The sequence below is a fragment of the Danio rerio genome, chromosome 13, assembly GCF_052040795.2.
Source record: "Danio rerio strain M-AB ecotype USA chromosome 13, GRCz13ab, whole genome shotgun sequence".
Taxonomy (NCBI): domain Eukaryota; kingdom Metazoa; phylum Chordata; class Actinopteri; order Cypriniformes; family Danionidae; genus Danio; species Danio rerio.
In genome coordinates this window covers 53,307,777-53,325,274 of record NC_141033.1, presented here as the reverse complement: position 1 = coordinate 53,325,274, position 17,498 = coordinate 53,307,777, and the positions used below count along the sequence as shown (strand labels likewise).

Sequence of the window (17,498 nt, the reverse complement as noted above, 5' to 3'; positions counted from 1 at the left end):
AACAAAACTAGCATAAGCCGAGTGTTTAGTGCGAGTTGGAGCTGCTTTGCCTTATGGTGAATGCAGTAAGTGACTGTTATCATCAATAACGTTACCTGATTAGCACAAAAGTTCAGAACATACAAAAACAGAAAAAAAACTTAATATTACCTATGAAATGTTCTGCCTTTGTGCTTTGTTTTCTTTGTTTGCTCGTTACTACACTCGTAGACAGCGCTAAAGTCCCGCATCTTCACGTAATAACACTGTCTTGACTAGTGCGGTTGAATTAAATTTGTCCTGGGAGCACTGTACCAATGTGGCGGCGCTATTGACGCATGCTCAGGGTCCCTATGCGATATCTAGTGTATATATCTATGATTCCTGACGTTGTCAAAAGTTCAGCTGTTTTTCTTTTACTTTAATTTCGTTTTTTCTTACTTATTTTATTCTTGTTAAGAAATGTAAACTGCTTTTATCGTATAAGAAAACTGTACATGCTGGTTCTTGTTAATAAAAAATTAAAAATAAAAAAGTTCAGCTGATGACGCGTATGAGAGCTTAGCTCTGATTGGCTGCGCGCTGTGATTGTAAGGCGCCCTCCCATTGGCTGAGATTGTCAATGGGCTTCCCTCGCGTGCCTGGTATTGTTACTTTTTACTCGTGAACCTCAAGTGTAAACTTTACTTTGATTTTCACTTTGGTTACCCTAGTAAGTTTGTTTGTTCGGCTGCTAGTTTTCTTTGTGCTGTCTGTATGCAGGCGGCTTTGTGCGGGGTGAGTCTTTCACTATTGGAAACTTTTCATTGTTAGCTAATTTGGGGATTCTGCATTTGACAGGCGATAACATTTCATACCCGGTAACTATTATTGGGGTAAAGTTGGTTTTATATACACACATTCAGACCTTTTTAACATAGAAAAGTAGTGTTTGCGGATACTAAATAGTGAAATCATGTTATCAGCCAATGACTGTCAACGTACAATATATTTCACAGTCAATTAAATGGAGCTAAAGTGATTTAAAGTCATTACAAGCGATTTTCAGACCGAATATTCAATATAGCATGGTAAACAATATAGAGACTGTGTGCTAATAGGTGTAAGATTGAGGTAAAGTTTATTTTATATTAGTACATTTGTTCAGTAACAACTTCTGACACGGTATCTACATTGTTTACCATGCTGCTTTAAATATTAGGTCTGAAATCACTTGTAAGAATGACTTCAAAATAACATTAGCACTCTTTATTTGACTGTGAACAATGTACTTTGATAGTCATTGGCTGATAATATGATTTAACTATTCAGAATTTGCAAATAATTCTCTTTCAGAAATGTTATTATCAAGGAGAAAGTCTGAATGTGCAAAAAATAAATCCTACTACAATAATAGTGTCATTATAAATAATCAGAATCCTTTTAAAATTCTCCTTTAGTGTTTTATTGAACGTCGAATGTGTTATGCAGATCCAACTTTACCTCAATACTATTATTGCCGTAACGTTAGTTTTATATAGGCACGTTCAGACCTTTTTAATATTGAAAAGTAGTGTTTGCAGAAACTAAATAGTGAAATCATGTTATCAGCCCATGACTATTCAAGTAAAACATAGTTCAGAGTCAACTAAATGGAGCTGAAGTGTTTTGAAGTCATACTTACAAGCGATTTCAGACAGAATATTCAATATAGCATGGTAAATAATATAGAGACAGTGTGCTAATAAGTGTAAGATTGAGGTAAAGTTTGTTTTATATTAGTACATTCATTCAGTATAAACTTCTGACACGGTATTTACATGGTTTACCATGCTACTTTAAATATTAGGTCTGAAATCGCTTGTAAGAATGACTTCAAAATAACATTAGCACTCTTTATTTGACTGTGAACAATGTACTTCGATAGTCATTGGCTGATAATATGATTTAACTATTCAGAATTTGCAAATAATTCTCTTTCAGAAATGTTATTATCAAGGAGAAAGTCTGAATGTGCAAATATAAATCCTACTATAATAATAGTGTCATTATAAATAATCTGCATTATCCTTTTAATATTCTCCTTTAGTGTTTTGTTAAACGTCGAATGTGTGAATATAGATCCAACTTTACCTCAATAATAGTACATCATCATAAATAATCTGCATTATCCTTTTAAAATTCTCCTTTAGTGGTTTATTGAATGTCAAATGTGTGAATATAAGACAAACTTTACCTCTGTCTAACATTTGTCCTCAGAGGGACTGAGAAGAAATGATCTCCTGCTGTTGATTGAGAACAGTCAAACCTTCATCAGTGCTGATTGCTGCTGGAGCTTCAGTTGATCTGCTGTTTCTGCTGTTTTCAAGTGCTTTTGCTCAATGAAGCTGCTCTGATCTCCAAACCTGCATTTCTTCCAGGAGCCCAATGGAGCTGGAGGGTCAGTGGTGGAAAGGAGAACTTGCAGAGGACATCTATCAGGCCCTGCGATACAAAGTTAGTATCCCTGTCAATCATTGCGTTATTTGATTTCCACTAAATCCATGTTAAAACGTCATGTATGCATGTTAACCTTCAAATCTGGGTAATTAAATCAGTATTGGAAAATGTTCATGTGGAGATGGAGATGTCTGTATGGTTTTGTAATGTAATGTAACTTAAAGGGGGAGTTGTTCTGTCAGTACAAAAGGATATATTTACACTCTTTTGCCAATGCAACTGTGTTTAAACCCTTTATAAAAGTGACTTTTGCATAATAGGTCTCATTTAAATGCATGCATGAAATGACTTGCATTCAGTACATCTGTATACACCCATGCAACAGCAAGTTAAATGCTTGCATGTACAATTTTTCTGAATGCATGTAAATGCTGCCTGCGTATAGGCAAATTTATGAATGCATGCAACTGCAACAATGCATTCAACCTGCAAATGCATGCATCCATGCATGAACTGCAACAATGCATTCAAATGCATGCATTCATCTTGCTTATGTATGCATCCCATTAAGTTGCATTAGCATGTATTCAACCATGCAACTTTTACTCTGCTTGTGCACCTTTAATCAATGCATGTAACTGCAACATAAATGCATGCATATGCAGCTGAATTAATGCATATTCTGCTTAATTACTATGCAGTTACATTAATGCAGGAAAGTAGACTTTGCATGCATTTAAATGGCAAATGTATGCATTAAGCATCCATTTAACTATGCAACTTGACTGAGTGCATGTGCAACTTTAATCAATGCAAGTAATTGCAACAAATGCATGTGCAATTAAATTAATGCATGTCTTGCTTAAATGCATGCAGTTATATAAATCCAGAAAAGTTGGCTTGCATGCGTTCAAATAAAAATGGCTGCATTTTAAGCATGCATTCAACTGTGCAAGTAATAAAATTAGAATGCATGCAAATGCAATTTAACTGATTTTATGCATATCGAACATAAATGCATGCATTCATTAAAATTGAATGAATTTAGCTAACTGCATCTTAGGCAGTTGTAATACATGAGCAAATGCAACAATGCATAATTAATTTTCATGCAACTTTAATTCATGCATATACAGTTCAAGTCAGAATTATTAGGCCTTCTGTTAATTTAATACTTTCATATTATCCCCAATTTCTGTTTATTAGACAGAAGATATTTTTCAACACATTTCTAAACCTAATAAGTCATTTCTAATATAAATATATATATTATTTTAATAATATTAATAATATTATTACTAATATTATATATATATTTTATTATGTTTGGCATAATAACAGCACATAACATGTTTCAAGATAATACCATACAGCTTAAAGTGCAATTTAAAGGCTTAACAAGGTTAATTAGCTTAACTAGGCAGGTCATTGTATAACAGTGGTTTGCACTGTAGGCAATCAAAACAAATATTGCTTAAGGGGGCTAATAATATTGACCTTAAAATAGATATTAAATAAATAAAAAACAGATTTTATTTTAGCCAAAATAAAACAAATAAGAGTTTCTCCAGAAGAAAAAATATTATAGGAAATACTGTGAAAATTTCTTTGCTCCATCTAATATCACTTGAGAAATATTTGAAAAAAAGGATAAATATTGCACAGGAGGGTGAATAATTTTGCCTTCAACTGTACAGCTTTGCTACTCCATTGCACAGATCAGCCAGTAATAAAGCGATCATTGCAGTAAGAAGATTTTTGTAGTTGTTATGCATGAATTTATCAGCTTATCTTGGTTATTACAAAAAAAATCAACATTGCAAAACCTCTGTAACGTGATTGTCTTGCTGTTTTCTTCCAGGAGCTGCGGTTGCCTGCATACAAAGGCCAGTCCCCGCAGCTGAGCCTCAGACGGTATTTCGCAGACCTCATTGCTATAGTCAGCAATCGCTTCAAGCTGTGCCCGGCGGCCAGACACTTGGCTGTTTATCTGCTGGACCTGTTTATGGACCGCTATGACATCTCCGTACAGCAGCTTCACATGGTCGCGTTGTCCTGCTTGCTTTTGGCCAGTAAGAGTGGTCTTAATGATTGTTATTGTGACCTCATCTGCTATTATGAATCATGATGCACCAAACAAGCACAGTGAAACGTGCTACAACAATAACAGCAGTAACAAAAAACACTACAGCAACACTCTGGCAACCATTAAATAGACTGCTTCATCATGTTCTTGAATTGGCAAACAGCACTTGTATGTGCTTTAAAAATAGTTAAATAACTTCTTAAAGAAACACTCCGCCTTTATTTATTTAATATTTGGAAATAGTTTTATCTTACAGATCCCTTAGAGGTGAAGCGTTAAGTTTTACCATTATTGAATCCATTCATCTCATCTCTAGGTCTGGCAGGAGCACTTTTAGCTTAGCTTAGCATAGATCATTGAATCGGATTAGACCATTAGCATCTTGAGTTTTTATAATTGTCTTATTTTAAGCTTGATGCTTGTGTAGTTGCATATAATGTACTAAGACGGGGTGCCCAAACTTGATCCTGGATGGCCGTTGTCCTGTAGAGTTTATTTCCAATCCTAATTAGACACTCCTAAACCAGCTAACCAACTCTTTCTGGGTTTACTACAAACTTCCAGGTCGGTTTGTTAAGGAATTTGAAGCGAACTATGTAGGACACCGGCCCTCCAGAACAGAGTTTGTTCACCCCTGGACTAAGATTTTTTTGGCTGATATGTCTAGGAACGGGTGACACGGTGGCTCAGTAGCTCGTACTGTCACCTCATAGTAAGTAGGTCACTGGTTCGAGCCTCGGCTTGGTCAGTTGGTGTTTCTGTGTGGACTTGCATGTACTCCCTGTGTTGGTGTGGGTTTCCTCTGGGTGCTCCAGTTTCCCCCACAGTCCGAACACGTGCGCTGTAGATGAATTGAATAAGTCAAATTGGCTTTAGTTTATAAGTGTGTATGGGTCTTTCCCAGTACTGGGTTGCAGCTGGAAGTGCATCCACTGTGTAAAACATATGCTGGATATATGTGGTGAACCCTGATTTAGAATAAGATTGAATGAATGATGTCTAGGAACTATACTCTCTGTACTCAAGATGCTAACGGTCTAATCCGATTCAATGATCTATGCTAAGCTAAGCTAAAAGCGCTCTCGCCAGACCTGGAGATCAGCTGAATGGATTCAAAAATGGTAAAACTTAAATGTTTACCTCTTGGAGAGCTGTAAAATGAGCCTATTTCATAAACGACTGAAAACGGAGAGCTCTTTTCAAGTTTGCAATGCATTATATGATCTGTTACCTTGATTTATCTCTGCAGGTAAGTTTGAGGAGAGGGAAGACCGCGTCCCGAAGCTGGAGGCGCTCAACAGTCTGGGCTGCATGAGCTCCATGAATCTGGTTCTGACCAAACCGGGTCTCCTGCACATGGAGCTGCTGCTTTTGGAGACGTTTCAGTGGAACCTGTACCTGCCGACTGCTGCTCACTTCATCGAGTATTACCTGCCGGTCGCTGTAAACGAAACGGACCTGCACGACGGCTGGCCGATGACCTGCATGGAGAAAACTATGCTGTACATGTCCAAATACGCTGATTACTTCCTCGAGGTCTCTTTACAAGGTTCAACACTCACTGCCAAATACACACGCAATGCATTTACTGAACAACACACAGCAGTATTCCAGCGACAAGCAAATTGTCTGTCTGTGCCGAAAGTGTTGCATCAGAAACATTTCAATAGCAGCCACCCCGCACTCCAAATGAAATAGTAAGGGTTATAATTAGTGCTGTCAATCGACTGAAAAAAATTGACTAATAAATCACGCTTTTTTTGAAGATTAATAGCGATTAATTACGTTGAAACTTGTAATTTTGGCTATTCAAATGTAAAATTAATGTAAACTCAAGACAAAAACTAATTAAATTCAAAATATAATTGTTTATTAGAATTTTTGTTTAACTTGTAACACAGATTTCTTCATGTAAACAACAAACCCACAATAAACCATCAAGATCCTGGCTTTACAGCAATAATTATTATTGCTATTAAATAGATTTAATAGATTAAATTTTAAATAGATTAAATAGAATTAAAAAGCAATTTTTTTTAGCAATTTTAAAAGCAATTTTAAATAGATTAAATAGAATTATTATTGCTATTAAATTATTGCTAAAATAGTGTTATTTCCATGTTGGCTTCTAAATGGACTGCAAAAAAAAGCCAAAATACAGGAATTGCAGATATGGAAAATTAAAATAATAATATTAAAGTATTGACTACAAACAATTGCACTCATTGAAAAGTTGTATTGCTGTGAGTTGAGAACATTAATTATAAAGTGAAACGATTTTGCTCAGTCCTCCTTTACATTCAGACAGTTGCTAAGTCCAGTCTGTTGACATTATCGGGGGACAATGTGGACCTTTTCTTTTAAATGATGTGAGCTGAGTGTGCGACGCAATCTTACGACAATTCGTAAATTTTTGGGCTACGGACAACGACGTTTAGGCTGGTTAGTTGCTTACAAACGCACGTAGACACACACACACACATACACACACACACACACACACACACAACGTACGCAGGACAGGGCAGCTGGAGCGACTTCCTTGAGATTCAACATGCATGATCGTGTTCATCAAATCTGCTTAAACTAAGCGTTCTAAAGTCTGGCTGTATTTCACTGAACTTTTCCGGAAAGAGAAGTTGTAACATTACCGGCAATTTGCCGGAATGCTGCGCTGTGTGAATGCAGAAGGAAGATTGCCGGAATAAGCGCGTGCACGTCTAGAACGTGCTGACGTGAGACGTCTGCTTTAGCCAATCAGAACAGTCAGACGCATTCACGTCAGCACAGTTAATGAGAATAAAAGCCTTTGAATATTTTTCCAGACACATTTAGCTGCTAGATGTTAGTCAGATCACGTTTCTATGTTTCTTCTTAATGCTAACTGTGTAGATAATCATCGATAAAATGTTTATGATAAGCCGTTGTTTGTTTACCTTCAAGCTTTGCGTGTGCCCGTGAGCGCCCATAGCGCCAGCACACACACATATCATGAACATCTCGACATGCGAAAGTGATCCTCCTTATGTTTTCATTGGAGTTGTACTCAATACTGATCCATCCGAAGAGTCTGTAATGTAGTCAAATGTTTACAAACACAAGCGCAGCCGTTTAGAGCTCATTTTTGGTGAATGATGTCAGAATTTACCGGCATTTTGCGATGGATGTGTGAATGCTCTTTTCCGGAAAAATTCCGTATCGTCCTCGCCTGTGTGAACAGCGCTTTTTTGAATATACCGGTACAGTCGTTCCGGAAATTTTCTGGATACCAGTACATTTACATGGACACCAATACTCCGATTTTAATATGATTAAGATAATACTCTTATTAAGAGTCTACCATGTAAGCAGCGATTTTTGATTACCTTAAAGGACCACCGAGTCACGGAATGCGGAGGTTTTTCTTTCCGTTCACCATGCGGTATCAAATTGCATTAAAACAGAAGTTAAAAGTTAAAAATGAAACACCCGAAATTGCATAAAACTCTGGAGGAAACACTGGAGAGCCTGGTGATGCGACATTAACTGTTTTATACTGAAACTTGCCTTCAAAAAGTGCTTCCATGGTCTTATCCAAATTTCTTTGCACGTTAAAGACACACGGCCACAACAGGGAAAAAAACTGCAACTGCGTTAATTGTGTCAATTTTATTTACGCGTTAAATATTTCAAATTAATCGCATACATTAACGCATTAATTTTGACAGCACTAGGCGAATCTAATGAATACAAAATAAAGCTCTTTAACATTATTAATAGACTACTGAGTGACTGATGTTGTTGGTTTGCAATGAATTCTGACTTTTATTTTCAAAGCGTCTGCTAGTTATGTAAACATCACGTAAAATTGTTTTTAAACTCGCTGTGAAGTTTACCAACAGGAAGGCTCGTAGTTGGTTCTCAAAGTATATTAAAATGAGAGGGAAAAAAAAGCGATGGCACAAGTCGTTGATGTAATATGCATAGTTATGGTTGATCCCTTATTATGGTGGGCATATCCCTTATTTTTCACATCCCAGTGTTGACAGGTATGATTAGGATTCATGAATCCCAATGCATAAATATAGGCAGTAAAAATGTAAACATTTTAATTCCTTACATTAGTAAGTCGAATGAGGGCGTTTAACCATGAGTTTTAAAGCTATAAGTTATAAAACATGATTCGTGTGGTATTTTTAGCTGAATCTTCACACACTCTAGGGATCTTGTAAAAAGGGGCATAATGGGGATGAGGATGCTCCAGTTCTTGCATCTGTTTTTGTATGAAGATAAAGTTCCTCTTTTCTGGGTTTAGATCATGCATTTCTGCGTTTCGTGCCGTCTCTGGTGTCGGCGGCGTGTGTGGCGTCCTCGCGGGTGATCCTTCGTCTCTCTCCATCATGGCCGCCACGTCTGCAGCGTCTGTCAGCCTACAGCTGGGAGCAACTGCTGCCCTGCGTACAGAAACTGCTGATGTGAGTTTCACACACACCATTACTGCATGTTAAGCAGAAAATAATTGTATTAATTTATTTATGTTTAGTTATTTTTTATTTATTTATGGGTGACGCAGTGGCTCAGTGGTTAGCACTGTGGCCTCACAGCAAGAAGGTCGCTGGTTCTAGTCCCAGCTGGGTCAGTTGGCATTTCTGTGTAGAGTTTGCATGTTCTCCCCGTGTTGGCGTGGGTTTCCTCCGGGTGCTCCGGTTACCCCCACAGTCCAAACACATGCGCTATAGGGGAATTGAATAACTAAATGTGCATGGTTGTTTCCCAGTACTGAGTTGCAGCTGGAAGGGCATCCGCTGTTTTTTTTTTTTTTTTTTACTTTTTATTACCAAGAACCAGCAAATAGTTTTCTTATACAATAAAACCACTGTACATTTCTATTTACATCCGCTGTGTAAAATGTACGCTGGATTAGTTGGTGGCTCATTCCGCTGTGGCAACCCTTGATGAATAAGGGGACTAAGCTAAAAAAAAATTAATTAATAAATGATTTATTTCGTACAAAAAACTGCTGCTGTGAGTTTCACACTGCTCTTATCTGTTACAGAGAAAATATTTATTTATTTTGTTTTGTTTTTTATTTCATTATATTTGCTTACAAACTGCTGATATGTGTTTCACCTATGTCCTTATCTGTTACATATAAAAATATATATTTAATATTTTTCAGTTATTTATTACAGCGTACAAACTGCTGATGGGAGTTTCACTCTGCTTTTATCTGTTAAGGAGAAAATATTTATTTTAATTATTATTTTAATATTTTTCATTTATTTCAGCTTACAAAAAAAACTGCTGATGTAAGATTCACACACCGTCCTTATGTTGCACATAAAATAATTATTTATTATTATTATTTATTTTATTTTATATTTTTTGTAATTTACAGTGTACAAAAACTGCTGCTGTTAGTTTCACACCACTTCTGGAGAAAATGTTTATTTATTTATTTTAGTTTTTATTAATTTTTTTATAACATTTATTTTATTTAATATTTTTCATCTATTTATTACATTGTACAAACTGCTCATGTGAGTTTCACACCACTTTTATCTGTTCCAGAGAAAATATTTATTTATTTAATATCATCATTTTTATTTATTTAATAAAATAACAATTTGTCCCAGTTTTTTTAGCCTGTGAGATTTTACTTCTTTTTGCAAGTGGTGTTTAACAGAGAGAATATAATATTGAACTGAGCAGATTTTATTTTATTATTATTATTAATATTATTATTATTATTATTATTATTATTATTATTATTATTATCAGACTAATAGAAATGCAACTTTCTCTAGAAAGAGAAATATAAATATAATAGGAAAAACTGTCCACATCACTTGGGGAAATCAAAATTTCATTGTTCACATTGTTACCTGATGTTAAATGGTGTTTAACACTCAGATTAACCCCAGTAAATCTACATTTTCTCCTCCAGAGCTCATGACAGTGATGTAAAGGAAGCAAACAAGCAGAAGTGTCCTCCTTCTGGAGCTCCGTCGACACAAACAGTGTTTCCAGCTCCGGGTTCGAGTGTTTCCCTGCAGCCGTTCATGCAGAGGCAGAACACACAGTACATGCAGCCGCTGGTCATGTCAACGCAAGCTCCACCCACATACCGCACACACACCGCAGGTAAAAATACGAATTACTGTACACACTTTACGTTGACTTTCACGTTCAAAAGCACTTTTTTTATTCTGAAAAAGTGCAAACATATATTTCTAAATGTGCGTTCCGATTTACCAGATGACGATAGCAACTAAAGTACATGCGAAAAAAAACAAAACCGTACTGTTTACTTAAAATACAGATGTTGGTAACAATCAAAGTAATCCACATATAGGTGGTTGACAAATGTGAATGTAATGCATTATGCTCTTCCAAACTAACTCTGGCTCTTCCATACTGCATAATGGTGTTGGAAAGACTTTTATTTTGAAATTTCCAAAAGTGTATAACATTTGTCAAACTCGTAGCTCTTCCATGCATAGCTCTTTCAAACTAACTCTGGTTTGGTTTTTCCATACTGTATAATGGTGTAGGGCAATGACTTTTATTTTGAAATTTCGATAAGGGCACAAATCGGTCGTCAAATTAGCAAACTATCTAACATTAAACTAACGACTAACAAATTATTTGATGTCAAACTTGCGTAGCTCTTTCAAGCTAACTCTGGCTTTTCCATCCAACACCATAATGCGACATGGACTTTTATTTTGAAATTTCCAAAAGTGTGTAACATTGTTGTCAAACTAACTCGTGGCTCTTCCATGCTTAACTCTTTCAAACTAACTATGGTTTGTTTTTTCCACACTGTATAATGGTGTCGGGCAGTGACTTTTATTTTGAAATTTTCCTAATGGCATAAACCGGTCGTCAAATTAATAAACAATCTAACATTAAGCTAACGACTAAAATAAAATGTTCGTAGCTTTTTTAAACTAACTCTGGCTCTTCCATATCATATAATGTTGTTGGATGGTGACTTTTATTTTGAAACTTCCAAAAGCACATTAATCTTTCATCAAACTAACAAACTGTTTGTCATGAAACTTTCGCAGCTCCTTCATAAAGCTCTTCTCAAAATCTGGGTCAGTTTCATTTCATGTTACTCATTGCAATGCATATTTCTCCTGCTGTCCAGCTTCCCTGCAGGCCTCCACTGCCCCGCTGCAGAGCCTGGAGGCCAAGGTGAACCTGCCGGCCCGACAGTACCAGCTGAACCCGCTTTACCCCTGCAGCGCCCCCTGCTTTGACAGGTGATCACAGCAGATGGAAACTACCAGAGCGTTTCACTGCACAGGGGACTTTTGTGTGTTACTGTGGCACTCCAAGTACCAGGAAGCTCTTAAAGGGACGGTTCACCCAAAAAAATGTCAATTTATTTACCATTTACTCTAAACTTCTGTGAAAGATATACTGAAGAATGTTGGAAAAATAGCTTAAAGGAATAGTTCACCTTAAAATTAAAAAAGTACTCCATATTCTACTCGCCTTCAAGCTATCGTCTGTTTATATGACTTTTTTTTTCCTGTCAGACGAACAAATTAGTTTTTATTTTATCATGGCTTTTCCATGCTGTATAATGGTGTTGAGTAGTTTTTTTTAATTTACAAAATTGTGAAAAATCTGTCGTCAAACTAACTCTTAGCTCTTCCAAACTGTGATATTGCGTTGTATTTTGGACATTTCCAAAAACACGATATTGACTTTTATTATGAAATTCCTAAAAGCGCATAAATCTGTCTTCAAACTTACCTGTAGCTCTTCCATGCTTAGCTCTTCTAAACTAACTCTTGCTTTTCCTACTGTGTAATAATGTGGGAAGTGTGACTTTTATTTAGATATTTCAGAAAGCAAGTAAATCTGTCGTTAAACTATTAGCTCGTCCATGTGCAGCTCTTCCATGCTGTATTAGGGTGTGGGGTATTGACTTTTATTATGAAATTTCCAAAAACGCATAAATCTATCCTCAAACCAACTTGTAGCTCTTCCATTCGTAGCTCTTTTAAACTAACATTGCATCTTTAATGCTGTATAATTGTGTTTGTAGTGTCTTTTATTTTGAAATTCTCAAAACAACGTAAATCTGTCGTCAAACTAACACGTAACTTTTCCAAACTAACTCTGGCTCTTACATGCTGTACAATGATGTTAGATATTCTCTTGTATTTTGAAATTTCCAAAAGCATGTAAATCTGTTCTCAAACTAATTTGTAGCTCTTCCATGCTTTGTAATGATGTTGGATAGTGACTTTTATTTTAAAATTTACAAAAGGTCATTTTTGTAATTTTCAAAGTAAAAGTTTCTAAAAGCTCATTGATCTGTCGTCAAACTGACTTTTAAATCTTCCAATCTAACTACGGCTCTTCTAAACTGAATAATGGCGTTGGATAATGACTTTTATTTTGAAACTTCCAAAAAATACATAAATCTGTCGTCAAACTAACTTTTATATTTTACGCGTGTCTCATGAAGTGGTTTGATGTAGATTTGTAACAGAAATATTTACATTTGTAAAAATTATAAAACCCAATCAATTGTAGTGACGGCAGAATTTAGGTTTTGCAAAACTGACCAATGGCGTTTGACGCATTCGTAGCGGAAACTCTGGGAATATTTTCGTCTTGCAGGAACCATTTACCACTGTTTTTACCACAGAAGATGACCGAGTTCGAAAACTAGTTGGCTTGGCATTACCCTATGACGTTATACAGTTTATTACGCTTAAAATTACATAAACGTAAAATATTGTAAACGTTAGTCGCATATAACGTGCATTTAGTCATTGCCAGACGTCAGTAATTTAGTTTGTTTAATACTTCTGTTACAAAAACACTGCAAATCTGCTTTAATAGAAATATAATAACCCCCAGCAGCATATAAGTTAGTTTGACGATTAATTTTGTAAGGTTCAAAATAAAAGTCCCTGTCCAATATTGTTATATAGTATGGAAGAGCAAGGATAAAATTTAAAACTACTCCGACTGTGGTTGTCTTACTCTGGCTCTTCCATGCTGTATAATAGTTTTCAGACTTTTATTTTGAAATTTCAAAAAAATGTGCTAATCTGCACTCAAACTAACTTGTATGTCTTATGAAGGGGATTGATATGTTTTTTGAATATTTCACTTTTTTAATTTTAAACTTCAATCACTGATTTTTGGTTGCGAACAAATACCATGATAACAAAACAAACTAATGTTATTACGAATACGACGTTTGACGCATTTGTAGCAAAAGCTCCGGGAATAGACATGTCTTAAAGAAACGCTTGCCACTTTTTTGCCACACAAAAGATGACAATGAACAAGAAAACTAGTTGGCTTGTTACCATATGACATTATTCAGTATACTATTAAAATGAAGTAAATATTACAAACATAAAACGGCGTAAACGTTAGTCACATATTACGTGCATTTGGTTGTCGCCAGAAGTCAGTAATTTAGAGTATAATGTTAAATGTTTCTGTTACAAAAACATGTGATTCTGCTTTAATAGACGTATGTTAACCCCCTGGTGGCATATGAGTTAGTTTGATGATTAATTTCGGAAGGTTCAAAATAAAAGTCCCTATACAATATCGTTATATAGTATGGATGAGCAAGGATAAAATTTAAAACTACTCCATGTTTGTTAAACTAACTCTGGCTCTTCCATGCTCTATAATGGTTTTTGATAAATTGAAATTTCAAAAAACGTGTATGTCTTACGCATGTCTTATGAAGGGGATTGATGTCACTTATTTAAATTTTATACTTCAATCACTGACTTTGGTTGTGAACAAATAACGTAACAAATTTATGTTATTACGAATACGACGTTAGACGCATTTGTAGCAGAAGCTCCAGGAATAGACGTGTCTCGTAGGAAACACTTGCCACTTTTTTGCCACATAAAAGATGACAAAGAACAAGAAGACTAGTTGGCTTGAAATAGTTTGTTAAAAATTATGTAAATATTACAAACGTAAAATGCGTAAACATTAGTCGCAAATAACATGCATTTGTCGTCTCCAGAAGTCAGTAATTTAGAGTATAATATAAAATATTTCTGTTACGAAAATGTGATTTTGCTTTATCAGATATTTGAGTTAGTTTGACGATTAATTTTGAAAGTTTCAAAATTAAAGTCCCTGTCCAATATCATTACATAGTATGAAAGAGCGAGGATACAATTTAAAACTACTCCGACTGTGATCATCTGACAGAAAGAAAAACTTCTATACATCAAAGATTGCTTAAATTTGGAGGTCGTTATTATAAATCTAAAAAATGCCATGGAAGTCAATGAATGCTTTTTTCGCAGCGTTCTTCAGTACGTCTTGTTTTGTGTTGAACCAGAAGGAAATAAGTGAGGAAATGATGACTAAATGTTCATTTTTAGTGAATTATCCCTTTAATGTTACTTGATTTGAGCCACTTCGGCTGCTGAATACTTAATTTAATCGATGTGAACGTAGATGACTTAAATCACTGTAAAGTTTGTGAGGAATGGGACCAAATATTGAAATGTGCAATATTATAATGCGCTGAAAACTGCCCTTTGGTGTTCGCTTGTTGAGTTATGTTTACCTGAAGAGATAGTTCACCCTAAAAAATACAAATTTAATCAACATTTGCTCCCTTTCAAGTGGTTCCAAACCTTCATAGTTTTTCAAGTTAAACACAAATGAAGGTATTTTGAAGAATGCTGGCAACCATTGACTACCATAGTAGGAAAAACAAAGTACTATAGGAGTCAATGGTATTCTTCAATATATATATGTTTCTATTTTGATCAACAGAAGGAGCTCAGATTTGTGAAGAGTAAATGATGACCGATTTAATTTTTGTGTGAACTGTCCCTTCAATTTCACTATTATTAGTATTATTAATATTATTATTGTTTTCAGCAGTGTTTCTCAACCACGTTCCTGGAGGACCACCAGCACTGCATGTTTTAGATGTCTACTTTGTCTCTCAGGCCCATTACAAGTCTTTCAGTCTCTGCTTATGAGCTGATGACCTGACTCAGGTGTGTTTGATTAAGGGGACATGGAAAATGTGCAGAGCAGGAACATGGTTGAGAAACACTGGTTTACAGGAATCTTTCATTAATAAAGACAGAAGTACTGTGGTTTTTACTAACACTAAAGCAATTGTTTTGCTCTACCTCATTGAATATTATTGTCTTGTGACCTTATAAATGCACTTTGGTATAGTGTTTAGTTGGGTTTTTTTTTTTTATAAAAATGCAACGTTTCTGTTGTATCTTGGTTGTGGTGTTGTAGATTTACATTAAGGTTTATTGCAACTGGAACGTTTGTTTATTTAAAAATTCACTTTTCAGTGTTTAAAAGCATCCACAAATGTGCGTGAGAGAAGAAAATGTGGAAATTCACTGTATTTCTTTTATTTATTTGTTTGTTTTTGGGAATTTGAGAATCACAAAATCAATTCTTACAGAGAAGTCTTATTTTTAATATCATGTAAACTGCATTTGTTCTGATCACAATATGAACGGGTGTGTTTGTAGAATAAATGTTGATTATCTAAAAATATCTCTGCTTTTTTTTTTATATGTATAACAGAGATGTGGTTTAAACTGCAGTCCAATGTTGAATATTTTATAAATTGCATGCAAATCTAGAGTGGAAACTGTGTTTTTATCATAAAATGTGCTCACAGGTCAAAGAAGTAAAAGATTTTAGGACATACATCAGCATGATAATAGTGTAATACAGCTTTAACAAAGTCTGTATGCTTGTTAAAAACAAGATATCATGTGTTTTAATCTTGATTTGCAGAACGCACACACTAAAATGTCACTTTGTTTTCACTAAACCTTACTTTTTTAAGATTAAAGCAGAAGTTTAATTGCATTTAATTTGCTTTTTCTTTATAAAACTGCATTAAAACAGATTATGGCTGTTAAATCACGACATCTAACTCTGGTTCTTCTATACTTTATAATGGTGTTGGATAGTGACTTTTATTTTGAAAAAAAAAAAACGTAAATCTGTCGCCGAACTAACTTGTATATCTTACGCATGTCTTATAAAGTGGATTGATGCATTTTTGCAACAGAAATATATATATTTTTTTTAAATTATAAAACCCAATCATTTATAGAGGCGGCCGAATTTACGCTATGCATGACTGACTTATGCGGCGTTACACGCATTCATAGCGGAAGCTCTGGGAATAGATGCAGGAAACATTTACTACAGTTTTTACCACAGAAGATGACGATGAATAAGAAAACTAGTTGGCTTGGCGTTACCATATGATGTTATCCAGTATACTACTATTAAAATGACGTAAATATTAAAAATGTAAAACGGCGTAAACGTTAGTCACGTATAACGTGCATTTAGTCATGGCCAGAAGTCAGTAATTTAGAGTTTAATGTTAAATATTTCTGTTACAAAATTATGTGAATCTGCTTTAATAGACGTATGTTAACTCCCTGGTGGCATATGAGTTAATTTGATGATTAATTTTTGAAGCTTCAAAATAAAAGTTCCTATCTAATATCATATTGCATGGAAGAGCAAGGATAAAATTTAAAACTACCCCGGCTGTGTTTGTCAGACTGAAAAAAACTGATATACATCGAAGATGTCTTGAGTAAATTATGTGGTAATTTTAATTTTGGGGTGAACTATTATTTTAAAACAACAACAAGAAAATGCTATGAAAGTCAGTGGATGTCTCACAATATGAACCGTTGTGTTTGTAGAATAAATGTTGATTATCTAAAAAATATCTCTGCTCTATATATATATATATATATATATATATATATATATATATATATATATATATATATATATATATATATATATATATATATATATATATATATATATATATTTTTTATATATATATATATATATATATATATATATATATATATATATATATATATATATATATATATATATATATATATATATAATAGAGATGTGGTTTAAACTGCAGTCCAATATTGAAAATTTTTTAAATTGCATGAATATCTAGAGTGGAAACTGTGTTTTT

At 34.6% G+C, this 17,498-nt stretch overlaps 1 protein-coding gene across 3 annotated transcripts; it reads left to right on the top strand.

The window, feature by feature from the left end:
• The first annotated feature begins 597 nt into the window (after positions 1-597).
• Positions 598-16,016, top strand: ccnj (cyclin J). Of its 3 annotated transcripts, none has more exons than XM_087279847.1 (7): positions 598-623; positions 2,379-2,454; positions 4,259-4,469; positions 5,733-6,032; positions 8,778-8,937; positions 10,410-10,606; positions 11,619-16,016. In XM_087279847.1, the coding sequence occupies exons 2-7, from the start codon at positions 2,386-2,388 to the stop codon at positions 11,735-11,737; spliced, it is 1,056 nt and encodes a 351-aa protein (XP_087135973.1). In that variant the 5' UTR covers positions 598-623; positions 2,379-2,385; the 3' UTR covers positions 11,738-16,016. The 3 variants fall into 3 exon arrangements, 2 of the variants coding, with proteins under 2 accessions (XP_087135973.1, XP_087135972.1); XM_087279846.1 differs by having other exon boundaries at positions 598-756; XR_015506457.1 differs by lacking the exons at positions 8,778-8,937; positions 10,410-10,606; positions 11,619-16,016 and adding an exon at positions 6,592-8,406 and having other exon boundaries at positions 598-756; positions 5,733-6,509.
• The last annotated feature ends 1,482 nt before the right edge of the window (positions 16,017-17,498 follow it).